General features: G+C 33.2%; 1 protein-coding gene across 2 annotated transcripts in view; it reads left to right on the plus strand.

Annotated features, from left to right (window-relative positions):
* Positions 1 to 13694, plus strand: part of RBM41 (RNA binding motif protein 41) — a 61894-nt gene extending 48200 nt beyond the window's left edge. For both annotated transcript variants that reach the window (XM_087813591.1, XM_016206397.2), the window contains 2 exons: positions 7482 to 7629; positions 9256 to 13694. In XM_087813591.1, coding sequence (XP_087669717.1) covers positions 7482 to 7629; positions 9256 to 9422 — 315 coding nt within the window. In that variant the 3' untranslated portion in view covers positions 9423 to 13694. The remainder of the gene's footprint in view (positions 1 to 7481; positions 7630 to 9255) is intronic.
* The last annotated feature ends 338 nt before the right edge of the window (positions 13695 to 14032 follow it).

Here is a 14032-nt window from a genome sequence, read left to right on the forward strand (position 1 = left end):
TCAAGTTCTTTCAAAATACTAAAGGATATAACTTATGCTAGTAAATATAGAGATCTTTTTTCTCCCCACCTCTTTTTATTGTAGTAAAATACATATAACCTGAGATCTACCATCTTAGCAAAATTTTAAGTGTATATTACAGTATTCTTAACTGTAGACACAATGCCATACAGCAGATCTCTAGAACTTAGTCATCTTGCACGACTAAACTTTATACCCATTAAACAGCTACGATGAGTTTGACTACTGCAGATATCACAAGTGATATGCAGTATTAGCCCTGTTGTGACTGACTTATTTCACTTAGCATCAGTGCCTTCAAGGTTCATTCATGTTGTTGCATGTGACAAAATTTCCTTTTTCTAACTGAATAATATTCCACATTTTCTTTTATTTATTTCTATTGTTCAGAGTATTACAGATGCCCCCCTTTTTTCCCCATCGACCCCCTCCACCCTGCATCCCCTCAGGCCTTCACTGCACTTTTGTCTGCGTCCATGGGTTATGTATATATGCATATAAGTTCTTTGGTTAATCTCTCCCCACCCACTCCCTGCCTTCCCTCTGAGTTCCCTCAGTCTTTTCCATGCATCTATGTCTCTGGATCTATTTTGTTCATCAGTTTATTTTGTTCATTAGATTCCACATATGAATGAGATCATCTGATACTTGTCTTTCTCTGACTGGCTTATTTCCCTTAGCATAATACTCTCCAGGTCCCTCCATGCTGTCTCAAAGGGTAAGGGATCCTTCTTTTTTATAGCTGCATAGTATTCCACGGTGTAAATGTACCAGAGCTTTTTTGTCCACTCATCTACTGATGGGCACTTGGGCTGATTCCAGATCTTAGCTATTGTAAATTGTGCTGCTATGAACATAGTGGCGCATATATTCTGTCTGATTGGTGTTTCGGGATTCCACATTTTCTTTATCTATTCATCCATGATGGGCATTTAGGTTATTTCCATGCCTTGGCTATTGTGAACAGTTCTGCAATGAACATGTGAATTCAGATATCTCTTCGAGATCCTGGTTTTAATTCTTTTGAATAAGAACCCAGAAGTAGGATTGCTGGATCATATGGTAGTTCCAGTTTTAATTTTTTGAGGAACTTCCACACTGTTCTCCATGGAGGCTGCACTATTTTATATTTCTACCAGCAGTGCACAAGGGTTCCAACTTCTCTACATCCTCATCAACAGTTACTTTCTGTATGTGTTCTTTGAGGAAATGTCTATTTGGACCTTTTGCCCATTTTTTAAAATCAGATTATTATTTTTATTATTTTTGCTATTGAGTTGTATAGGAGCTCCTTATATATATTAGATATAACCCTCTAGTCAGATACATGGTTTCCAAATATTTTCTCCCATTCTGTAGGTTGCTTTTTCACTTTGCTGAGTATTTCCTTTGCTGTGCGGAAGCATTTGGTTGATGAAGTCTTACTTTATTTTTGCTTTTGTTACCTGTGCTTCTGATCTAATTAATATCCAAGAAGTCATTGACAGGGCCAGTGTCATGAAGCTTTCCACCTAGGGTTTCTTCTGGGAGTTTTAGAGTTTCAGTTCTTATGTTTAATCCATTTTGAATTGATTTTTGTGTAAGGTATAAAATAAGAGTCTAATTTTATCTTTTATATATGGACATCAGCTTTTCTCAACACCATTTGTTGAAAGGACTGTCCTTTCTCCATTGTGTATCTTGCCCTCCTCCCTTGTCATTCAGTTGACTGTATATGTGTGGGTTTATTTCCGGCCTCTCTATTCTGTTTCATTGGTCTATATGTCTGTCTTTATGACAGTGTCATATTGTCTTGATTACTGTAGATTTGTAGTATGTTTTGAAATGAAGAAGTGTGAGGCCTCCAGGTTTCATTTCTCAGGATTGCCTTGGCTATTTGGGGTCTCTTGTAGTTCCATATGAATTTTAGGACTGTTTTTCTATTTCTATAAAAAGATTATTGGAATTTTGATACAAATTGCATTAAATCTGTAGATTGTTTTGGGTAGTGTGGACATTTTATCAATGTTATCGTCCAGTCCATGGAAGCATTTATTTCAGTCTTTAATTTTTTTGAGCAATGTTTCATGGTTTTCAATGTACAAGTCCTTTGTCTCTTTGATTACTTTCTTTTTTAAATCGATATATGATTGACATACAAAAAAGCTGTACATATTTAATGTATGCATCTTGATTAGTTTGAAGCTAAATATATACCATGAAACTGTCACCATATACAGTGCCCTAAACTTAACCATCACCTCCAGGATTTCCTTTCTCCCTCTTTTTTCTTTTGATAACATTAAACATAAGATCTACTCTCTTACCAAATTTTTAAGTATCCAATACAGTATTATTAACTATATGCATTATACTGTAGGACTTACTCATCTTGCATAAGTGAAACTATCTACCCCTTGATGAATAACTTTCCAATTACCCCAGCCCCCGGTAAACACAATTCTACTATCCACATCTATGAATTTGACTATTTAGATTCCTGATATAAGTGGAATCATATAGTATTTGTTCTTCTGTGTCTGGTTTATTTCATTTAGCATATGTCTTCCAAGCTCATCTATGTTGTTGCAATGACAAAATTTATTTCTTTTTTAAGGCTCAATAATATTCTGTTGTATTTATACACCATATTTACTTTATCCATTCATCTGTCAGTGTATATTTAGGTTATTTTCGTGTTTTTGCTATTATAAATGCTGCAGCGAACAAGGGAATGCAGATATTTCTTCCAGATCCTGATTCCAGTTCTTTTGGGTATAAAAACCTAGAAGTGAGATTGCTGGATTATATGGTAGTTATATTTTTAAATTTTTGAGGAAACTTCATACTGTTTTCCACAGTCATCATACCAATTTAAATTCTCACCAACACTTACTTTTGTTTTTACCTTAATAGCCTTTGTAACAGGCATGAGATGATATTCGAGTGAGGTTTTGATTTGCATTTCTCTGATGATTAGTGATGTTGAGCATCCTTTCATATACCTGTTGGCAATTTGTATGTCCTTTTTTGAAGAAATGTTTACTCAGAACTTTTTTTCCATTTTTAAAATTGGGTTATTTGTTTTGGGGGGTTTAAGTTATAGTATTCCCTTGTATATTTTAGATATTAATCTTTTATCTGATATATGACTTGCATTTATCCGATATGATTTGCAAATATATTTACCCATTCCATAGGTTGCCTTTTCACTTTGCTGATTGTTTCCTTTGCTGCATGGGTTTTTAGTTGATGTAACCCTACTTGTCTGTTTTTGCTTTTGTTGCTTGTGTTTTTAATGTCATATTCAAGAAATCATTGCCAAGGCTAATGCCAAGAAGCTTTTTCCTTATTTTTTTCTTCTGGGAGTTTTAGAGTTTCAGATCTTATTTTTAAGTCTTTAATCTACTTTAAGTTATTTTTTGTCTATGGTGTAAGATAAGCATCCAATTTTATTCTTTTACACTGGCTATCCAGTTTTCCCAAAACCATTTATTGAAAAGACTATTATTTCCCCATTGTGTATTCTTTCCCCACTTGTTGAAGATCGATTTACCACAAATGTGTGATTTATTTCTAGGCTCTCTATTCCGTTACACTGGTCAGTATGTACCAGTACCATACTGTTTTGATAACTGTAGTTTAAAATCAGGAAATGCAATGCCTCCTCATTTGTTCTTTAATATTGCTTTATCTAGTTGGGGTCTCTTGTGGTTCATATGAATTTTAGGATTTTTTTTATAAGTTTCCATTGAGACTTTGATAAGTATTGCATTGAATCTGTAGATAGCTTTGGGTAGTTTGGACATTTTGACAATATTAATATTTCCAATCCACAAGTATGGAATATCTTTTCGTCTCTTTGTGTCTTTTTCAATTTTTTTCATCAATGTTTTATAGTTTTCTGTGTATTAGTCTTTCAGCTCCCTGGTTAACTTTATTTCTAAGTGTATTATTCTTTTTGATGCTAGTGTAAATGGGATTGTTTTCTTGATTTCCTTTTCAGTTTATTGTTTAAAAATGCTACTAATTTTTGTTTGTTGATTTTGTATCCTGCAACTTTACTGGATTTGTTTATTACTTTTAACAGTTTTGTGAAGTCTTTAGGGTTTTCTACACATAGGATTATGTCATATACAGAGATAATTTTACTTTCTCCTTCCCAATTTGGTTGCCTTTTATTTTACTTTATTCTTGTCTAATTGCTCTCGCTAGGACTTCCAGTACTATGTTGAATAGAAGTGAGAAGAGTGGGTATCCTTGCCTTGTTTCTAATCTTAGAGGAACAAATTTAAGTGTTTCACTGTTGAGTATGAGGTCTGCTGTGGGCTTTTCATATATGGCCTTTATTAAGTTAAGTAAGTTCCTTCTATTCCTAATTTATTGAGCATTCTTATCATGAAAGGGTGTTAGACTTTGTCAGTGCTTCTTCTGCATCAATTGATATGATCAGGTGATTTTAATTCTTCATTCTGTTAATGTGGTGTGTCACAATTATTGATTTTCATGTACTGAACCATCCTTATGTTCCAGAGATAAATACCACTTGGTCATGGTGTAAAACCCTTTTAATGTGCTTTTGAATTTAGCTTACTAGTTTTGTGTTGAGGATTTCTGCATCTGTATTAATCAGGGATATTGTTCTGTAGTTTTCTTTTCTTGGAATGTCTTTTTCTGCTTTTCATATCAGGGTAATGGTGCCTCATAAACTTAGTTTGGAAGTGTTCCCTCCTCTTCAGTATTTTAGAAGAGTTTGAAAAGGATTGGCATTAGTTCTTTAAGTGTTTAATAGAGTTCACCCATGAAGCTATCTGGTTCTGGTGCTTTTCTTGTTGGGAGGTTTTTGATTACTGATTCAATCTTACTATTAGTTATAAATCTGTTCAGATTTTCTATGTCTACATAATTTAGTGTTAGTATAGGTTGTATGTTTCTAGGAACTTATTATCTTCCATGTTAACCACATTGTTGGCACAGAATTGTTCATAGTAGTCTTTTATAATCCTTTTTATTTCTATGGCATTAGTTGTAATGTGCCCTCTTTCATTTCTGATTTTGAGTCTTCTCTTTTTTATTAGTCCAGTTAAAGGTAGTCAATTTTGTTGATCTTTAAAAAAAACTAACTCCTGCCCGGCCGGGCGTGGCTCAGTGGTTGAGCGTTGACCTAGGATCCAGGCGATCAGGGTTCGATTCCCAGTCAGGGCACATGCCCGGGTTGTGGGCTCGATTCCCAGTTGGGGACGTGCAGGAGGCGGCCGATCAATGACTCTCTCATCATTGATGTTTCTATCTCTCTCTCTCCCTCTCCTTTCCTCTCTCTGAAATCAATAAAGATATATTAAAAAAAAAACACACACACACACACACAAAAACCTAACTCCTAACTTAGTTGATTTTTAAAATTTGTTTTTATAATCTGTTTTGTCTATTTCTGCTCTAATCTATTTTTTTTCCTGCTAACTTTAGGCTTAGTTCTTTTTCTTATTTCTTGGGGTGTAAAGTTGTTTATTTGAGATTTTTCTTCTTTTTTAATATAGGCATTTATCACTATAAACCTCCTTCTTAGTACTGCTCTTGCTACATCCCATATATTTTATGATATGGTTTCATTTTTTTGGGGGGGGGTCTCAAAATATTTTCTAATTTCACTTTTAATTTCTTTTTGACCCATTAGTTGATCAAGAGTAATTTGTTTAATTTGTACATATTTGTGAATTTTCTAGTTTTCCTTCTGCTATTGAAAGCAAGGTATGGAAATCTAATATTATTGTGTTGCTATTTTCTCTCTTCAGTTCTCTCAACATTTGCTTCATGCATTTAGGTGTTCTGATGTTGGGTGCATATATATTTATAATTGTTATATCTTCCTGGGGAATTAACCCTGTTATCATTATATAATGTTCTTTTTTGTCTCTTGTGACAGTTTTGACTTAAAAGTCTATTGTGTCTGATACCCCTGCTCTCTTTTTGTTGCCATTTACATGGAATATTTTTTCTATCCATTTTTAGCGTATGTGTGGCCTTATATCTAAAGTGAATTTCTTCTAGACAGCATACATTGGATCTTTTTTTATTCATTTGGCCACTGTATGTCTTCAATAAGAGGGTTTAATCCATTTACATGTAAAGTCATCATTGATAGGGAAGGACTTACTATTGCCATTTATTAGTTGTTTTCTGTCTTGTAGCTTTGTCCCTCTTTTTTCTCTTAATGTCTACCTTTGTGTTTCATTGATTTGTTTTGTAATGATATGCTTTTTCCTCTCTCATTTTCTTTTGTGTATCTCCTTATAGGTATTTTTTTATGGTTACAATTGGCTTACTTAAAGTTATAACAAATTTCTTAGAGTTATAACAATTTACTTTAAGCCAATAAGAGCTTAAGTCACATTAAGTAGCTCTTTTTTATTTTCTTGACTGTCCTTTAAAAAAAAAAAAAAAATAGCATCCCATTCCTAATAGATAGAATGATGTCTCTTATTTCTCTGAGGGTATTCATGATGGTTTTTGAAGATTTTTTTCTTCTTTGCGTGGTCTCTGTTTTCTCCTATTTGCTTTCATTTCTGTTTGTTTTTTTCTCTGTCTTTCACATTAGAGGCTTTCCTCAGGTGCCTGATAATCCATGCTCATATTTATGAGTAGGAGCCAAAAACAGATTGGGAGCTTTGAGTACATCAGTGGTCCTTGTTAACTTTGAGCTTCACTTTAAAGTCATCTGGCTGGTCCATTTGTTGGAGAAATTCCCTATCCAAAATTAGTATTTTTAGGTCTTTCTTCTTGGGGCTAATCGGATTCGTCAGAGAAGACACTTAACAAACTATTGCTTAGGAGGGTACTACCAGCATTATAGGAGCCAAATGGGGGAAACTGTCTGGGGTGTCGTCAGCATTTAGTATGAATTATTTATCTTAATTATCTTGCTTTAAAAAACAGTATTCACACATTCAACTGTGCCTGGCATTCCTTATATTCAGAGAATGAGCCTGCAGTATTCACCAGGATTAGGAGTGGCTTTTCCCTAGCAGCATATTGTAGGGGCAGATATTTTAAGATCTAGTTGGTTATTAAGCAGCTTTCAACCTACCCACCTTATCTTAACCCCATCCCTTTACATCCATTTCCAGAGATACATGAAGCTACTGAACTGTTTTAGAATTCTTAGGTGTAGATTGGATTGGTTTCTGGCTTTTCCCACTGCTGATTGAAGATTCAGCTTTCTTGAGTATACTAATCTAGTATTTTCCAGCTTACAGAATATTCTTTCTATTATCTCTTTTCTTGTTCTTCCTGACCTTGTAGATTTGTTAGAGAGAAGAAAAAAAAAAAATACTACAGTTTTTGAGATTTTTCTGGAGGGAGTAAAATTAGATTCATGTGTTCTATCCACCATCTATATCTGAAACTAATGATTTCTAACCACAATGAAGTAGTTGCTTTACCTCCCTCATGTGATATTTCTGTTGATCTTCGGTTTACATTAGGTGTTATACCTGAAGAACCTTAGCCCTCGGGTGACCGAAAGAGATCTTGTCTCATTGTTCGCTCGATTCCAGGAGAAAAAAGGACCTCTAATTCAATTTCGAATGATGACTGGCCGAATGAGGGGGCAAGCTTTTATCACCTTTCCCAGTAAGTAGCTTTATCTGGTTAATTAGTGCGTTGTAGAATTATCATTAGAAACTACTTATACCCTCTCTAATTTAGATACAATCATTTGATTTCTCTATAACACATGAGAAGCAGGTGCTTAAATAAGCACATGGGAAGAAGGGAAGAGAAGTAAGCAAAATGTTTTCAATGTTCCTCTGTTCTGCCTTTTGTGCTTTCTCTCCTCTGTTTACTGTGCATGACCACCTTACTCCATTGTCTTCAATTTTCCCCAGTCTTGTTACTTTCTTCTCACTTTATCAAAATTAACTTTACCTTTAAAAACTTTACTTTACCCTTGCTCACAATAGTATTTGTAGTCCAAGTTATAATTATATTTCTTATTGATATATTGGTATTCCGATCAGAACACTTACACTTACATAATGCCCTATTCCTTTAGGACTAAGAGACTGCAAGCTAATATGCTGATTCACTAGTAATTCATAGTTAGTGGATGGTGATATATTCTTATAACTAGTTTGCATCTTAACATGTGATTTCAGTATCCTAATCCAAAGGGATCAGTAATACAGGAATTTCAGTTTCTGTGACAGACCAGGCTATCATTTTTTTGGGGGGGGAGGGGGGTAGCGGCTGGTTATGAGCTGTACTTTTCATCATTCCTAAACTATCATCACTTATAAACAGTCTAGTAACCTATGTAAAGGCAAATGATTTACACTTGAGCAGTTCCAAACTCCAATAGTCTTATACCATCTTTGCTATCTTATTAAAGGTTTGTGGGTGATATACACTAGTGCTTTTTAGTCTTTTTAAGTGTGAGGACCCTTTTTAAACTTAAAAAATAGTTCATGGATCTCCCCCACCTAATATGCATTAATTAAGAAAAATATATAATAAAAAGGCTTTATAAATTAAGTTCTTTCAAATGGATAGCTGTTTTACTAATCATAATAGCAGCTATCCACATTTAAAAATTTATAGTACATACATAAATTGTGATATAAATTGGTTCAGCCTAAAGATATTGCTTGTCTACTTTTGATTTCACAGACTCCCATCAATAATTCCACTCCTTCCTGATTTCCCACATCAAGGGTCTGAGACACATTAGTTGAATACTACTGTTGTACACTACTCTCACATCTCAAGTTTCATGTGCTTATGAGGATTAATTATTACACTTATTTATCTCAATGAGGGCTCCCACAATCACTGTCCTATCAAAAGATGAAAGTAGCAAAATGACCTTAATACCACGATAACCTCTTCTATTTGTGTTGCCCATTTTGAAAATGATTTTATTCTCACAATACCTATAATCTGTTATCTAAGATAGAGGCTTGTGTATTAGTAGTTATAGCTTAGCCTTCTTTAACACACTGTCTATATTCTTGTTTCTTTACCTATATCTTTAAATTACAAGGCACTCTCAAACCCATTTCAAGTTTTTCTAGTCATTATTCTTAGCCATTAGTTTAATCTTGTTGAGTTATACAAATTTGAGATTATGGAAAAGATAATAAAATCAAATAGCTATATGGCCTTATAGCCTCCCAAGGCAAAAAAAAAACATAAAGTAAACTGGGAATAGAATTGGATTATTAAACCCTGTGTAAATTGTTTTTTTTTTTTTCCTTTTAGATAAGGAGATAGCATGGCAAGCGTTTCATCTAATAAATGGATATAAACTACATGGGAAAATTTTGGTGATAGAATTTGGAAAGAACAAAAAGCAACAGTCTGATCTCCAGGCTGCTTCTCTCAGATCATCTGCTACAGAAAGCACTACAGAAATCAGTGGTAGCTAGAAGAACTATAGATTATGAGTCCCAGGAAGTCTTTCTTGATCAGAATCTTGCATCTAGAATTTCTATATAGATAGCAATGTGTTTGAAATTGAAGAGAAACTGGAAGAAAACAGTCTAATTAAGATAATCCCTTTAGCTTTTGGAAGAATTGGTAAAAAACACTTTCTATATTCAAAGACTATATAGGACAGACAAGATACTGAGTGTGAAGGGTAGAGTACAAAGAGTATCATTTTCTCAGGATAAATTGCAAAGGATTATTTCCAAGGATTTTTTTTAAATCTTCATAGTTGATCTGTGGTCTTAATACCTATTCCTAGAGATAACATTCTTTCCAAGACTGCCACCTATGTGCAGAACTAAAAAAACTAAATGTTGAAATATTTATTTATTAGAGTCCATTTGTCCCTCATTGTATTCATGTAGTAAATAAATGACCAGGACTCAGGCCTAAACATTAACAAATGTTGTTAAATAAGAACTATCAGCAGTAATAATAGGTAGTTTCATAAGTCAGTATACATATTTAATGAATACTTTCTATTAAGTTATCAATGTCTTCAAAAAGCCATATATTTTTCTAATGAAGCATCGAGATCTAAATAGTGATATTCTCCTGGTCATTAAACTAGCTACCATTCAGTAATCATTGAATTCAAAGCAATAAACATCAAATAAACATTTAAGATATGTTAGATATTAGGTATATGCCTTTTAGAAGAAGAGTATACTAGCAAAAATACTAAAGGGGAGATGGGAAGAAAGAGCTCTCTAGAAGAGAGGTAGCCAGTCCCAAATTCCCCAGTTGTTTGTTTATAGTTGCTGGAGACTAGAAAGATAATATGGTATAGAGGAGGTAGTACAAACTTTGGCCTCAGAACTGTGTTTGAACTTCACAGCCACATTTACCACTCCATGAACTGGGCAAGTCACTTAGTCTGAGCCTCAGTTTTCTCATCTATAAAATGAGGATACTAATACTACTTACCTCATTGGGTTGTAAGAATTAAATGAGATAATAGTATACAGGTTGAAGAACAGAAAGAAAAAATAATGAAAAAAATTGAACAGAGTATACAATCATTAAGTACTCCAACATACTTGTAATGGGAGTACCAGAAAAAAAGAGAAGAGAAAGAAAGCAGAAAAAATATTCTAACAAATAATGGCTATAAACATCCCAAATTTAATGAGAAGCATTATCTTCACATCCACGGATCTCAGCAAACCCCAAGTAGGGTAAACAAAGAAACCCACAAATGTGTTATAATAAAATGCTAAAACACAGAGAGTCTTGGAAGCAACATGAAAAAAATGAAGCATCACTTTCAATGGAACACCAATAAGATTAACAGCTGACTTCTCATCAGAAACAATGGAGGTGGCAGTGGGATAACATATCCAAAGTGCTCAAAGAAAAAAACTGTCACTATAGAATCCTACATCCAATAAAACTATTTTTCAAAAATGAAGATGAAACAAAGACATTCCCATATAATAAAAACTGGGAGAATTTGTTGCTGGCACACCTGATTTACAGGAAATATTAAAGGAAGTTCTTCAGGTGGAAAGCAAGTGACCTCAGACAGTAATTTGAATCTACACATACAAAAAATACCACGGGTAAATTTAATTATGTAATTATAAAAGACAGTTTAAGTGCATTTTCCTTTATTTTAATTGATTTAAAAATAAATTTTATAAAACAGTATGTATGTAGTTGCATTTTAGGGCCTGTAACATGTGAAACTGTAATATATTTGCCAATAACAGGACAAAGGAGGTGGGTGGAAGCAAAACTATATTGGACTAACGAAGTGACTTCAGATGGTAACTCAAATCCACTGGATCAAATGAAGGAAATAAGAAAATGGGAAATAAGGTTAATATAAAAAAGCTATAAATATATACTTGCTCTGCTTTCTTATTTCAACTTCTTCAAAAGACATAAAATTATGTTAAGTAATAATTATAACAATGTATTGTTATGTTTATAACATGTAAAAATAATATGTAAAACAATAATATCATGAAGTAGGGAAAGGAATAGGTTTATATAGGATTAAGGTTTTTATATCTCATCGAAATTAGTATATATCTGAAGACAATTTAGTTAAGATGTGCATGGTAAGCCTTAGAGCAACCACTAAGGAAATAACTGAAAATACATAGTGAAGATATTATTAAAGAAATTTAAATGCTGTATTAGAAAAATTTCAATCTAAAGCAATGCAGAGGGAGAAATGGAGAAACAAAAACAAAAAATTTGAGACATATAGAAAACAAATAGTAAAATTGCAGTCTTAAATACACCTATGTGAATAATAACTATGAATGGATTAAACAATGCAATGAAAAGGCAGAGGTTGTCAGCCTGAGGAAAAAACAAGATTTACCTCTATACTATTTATGAGAGTCATACTTGTAGGTTAAGAGGTACAAACAAAGGTAAAAGGATAGAAAGAAAGATCAGGCAAATGGCAACTATAAGAAAGCTGGAGTGACCATACTAATATCAGGCAAAATACACTTTAAAACAATGACTGTCACTAGAGTCAATGCGTGACATTTTATAATGATAAAAGAGTCAATACATCAGAAAAATATAAAAATTATAAATGTATATGCACCTAACAACAAAGCACCAAAATACATGAATCAAAAACTGAAATAAAGGGAGAAATATATAAGTCTACAATAACAATTGGGGAATTTGGTACCCCATTTTCAATAATAGAATAACTAGACAGAAGATAGAAGACAAACAGAGAATTAGAAGACTTGAAAAATGCTATAAATCATGTAGATCTTTATTTTTTAATTTATCTTTATTGTTGAAAGTATTACAAATGTCCCCTTTTTTCCCCCCATTGACCCTCTCCACCCTCCCCCCCAGCCCTTCACCACACTGTTGTCTGTTTCCGTGGTTTATGCATATATGCATATAAGTTCTTAGGTTAATCTCTATCCACCCACCCACCCCTGCCTTCCCTCTGAGATTCATCAATCTGTTCCCTGCTTCTATGTCTCTGGATCTTTTTTGTCCATTGGTTTATTTTGTTCATTAAATACCACATAAAATCATGTAGATCTTAAGGAGATCTATAGAACACTTCACCCAACAAGAGCAAAATACACATTCTTGTCTAGTGCACATGAAACATCCTCAGGATAGACCATAAAACAGACCTCAAATTTAAGTGGACTGAAGTCATGCAAAGTATGTTTTCTGACCACATAGACTGAAACTAGAAATCAATAACAGAATTAGAAAACTCACAAATATGAATTAAACACACTTCTAAGTGATCAGTGGGTTAAAGAAGAAATCACAAGGGAAATTAGGAAATCTTTTGAGGTGTATTAAAATGAAGACACAACATACCAAGACTTATGGGATGCACTTAAAGCAATACTTAAAAAACTGTAAGTACAAATGCCTATATTTTTAAAAGATCACATATCACTAACCTTATTTATACCTTAAGACACTGGAAAAAGACGAGCAAACTAAACCTAGAGCAAGCAGAAGGAAGAAAAATGTTTAATTAAATAAATGATATGGAGACTAGAATAACAGTAAAGTCAATGAAACCAAAATTGATTTTATAAAAAGCTCAACAAAAATTACATACCTTTTCAGAGACTGGCCAGGAAAAAAAATCCAAATTACTAGAATCAGAAGTGAAGGAGGAACATTACTACTAACCTTATAGAAATAAAAATTATGAAGTAACACTATGAATAATTGTATGCCAATAAATATAATACACAAAATACTGAAGCCAATGAAAAAATTCTGAAAAGACCTGTAACAAGTAAAAACGTTAATTAGTAATTTTTTTTAGTACCCACAAAGAAAAGGCTAGGCTTAAAAGTCTTCTCAGATGAATTCTAGTAAACGTTAAAGAATAATTAATACAGATTCTTCACAAACTCTTCCAAAAAGTAAGAGGAGGGAACACTTCTGAAAAGTATTACAACATGGAAAAACCCTGAAAACATGCTAAATGAATTAACAGTAACAAAAAGACTATGTTATATGATTCCATTTATATGAAATGTCCAGAATTGGCAAATATAGAGACAGAAAATGGATTAGTGATTGCTTAGGGCTAGGGGGTGATAGCTGAAGTGTGTGAGATTTCTTTAGAAGTTGATGAAAATGTTCTAAAACTGACTGTGATGATTGTACAGGACTGAATATACTACAAACCATGATTTTAAACTTTAAATGGGTAAATTTTATGGTATGTGAATTATATCTCAAAATCACAAAAAAAGAAATTGAATACAATCCAAATGTCCAGCAGTAGGAGAATGGATAAATAAATTGTGGAATATCCATTTAGTGGAATACTATACAGCCATTAAGATAATGGGGTATATCTATGAATACATTCTGAACTATATGGTGTCCAGGATTTTACTTTAAATTAAAAAGCAAGAAATATGTACAGATGATCCTTAAACAGCATGGGTTTGAACTATGCAGGTTCATTTGTACATAATTTTTTTTTTTTTCCAATAAATACCTGTAATGTTTCAATCTGTGGCTGGGAGTCCATGGAAGCAGAGGGCTGACTATGCATTGATCTACACCATTTTAT

This window comes from Miniopterus natalensis, chromosome X (genome assembly GCF_054644295.1).
Source record: "Miniopterus natalensis isolate mMinNat1 chromosome X, mMinNat1.hap1, whole genome shotgun sequence".
Taxonomy (NCBI): Eukaryota; Metazoa; Chordata; class Mammalia; order Chiroptera; family Miniopteridae; genus Miniopterus; species Miniopterus natalensis.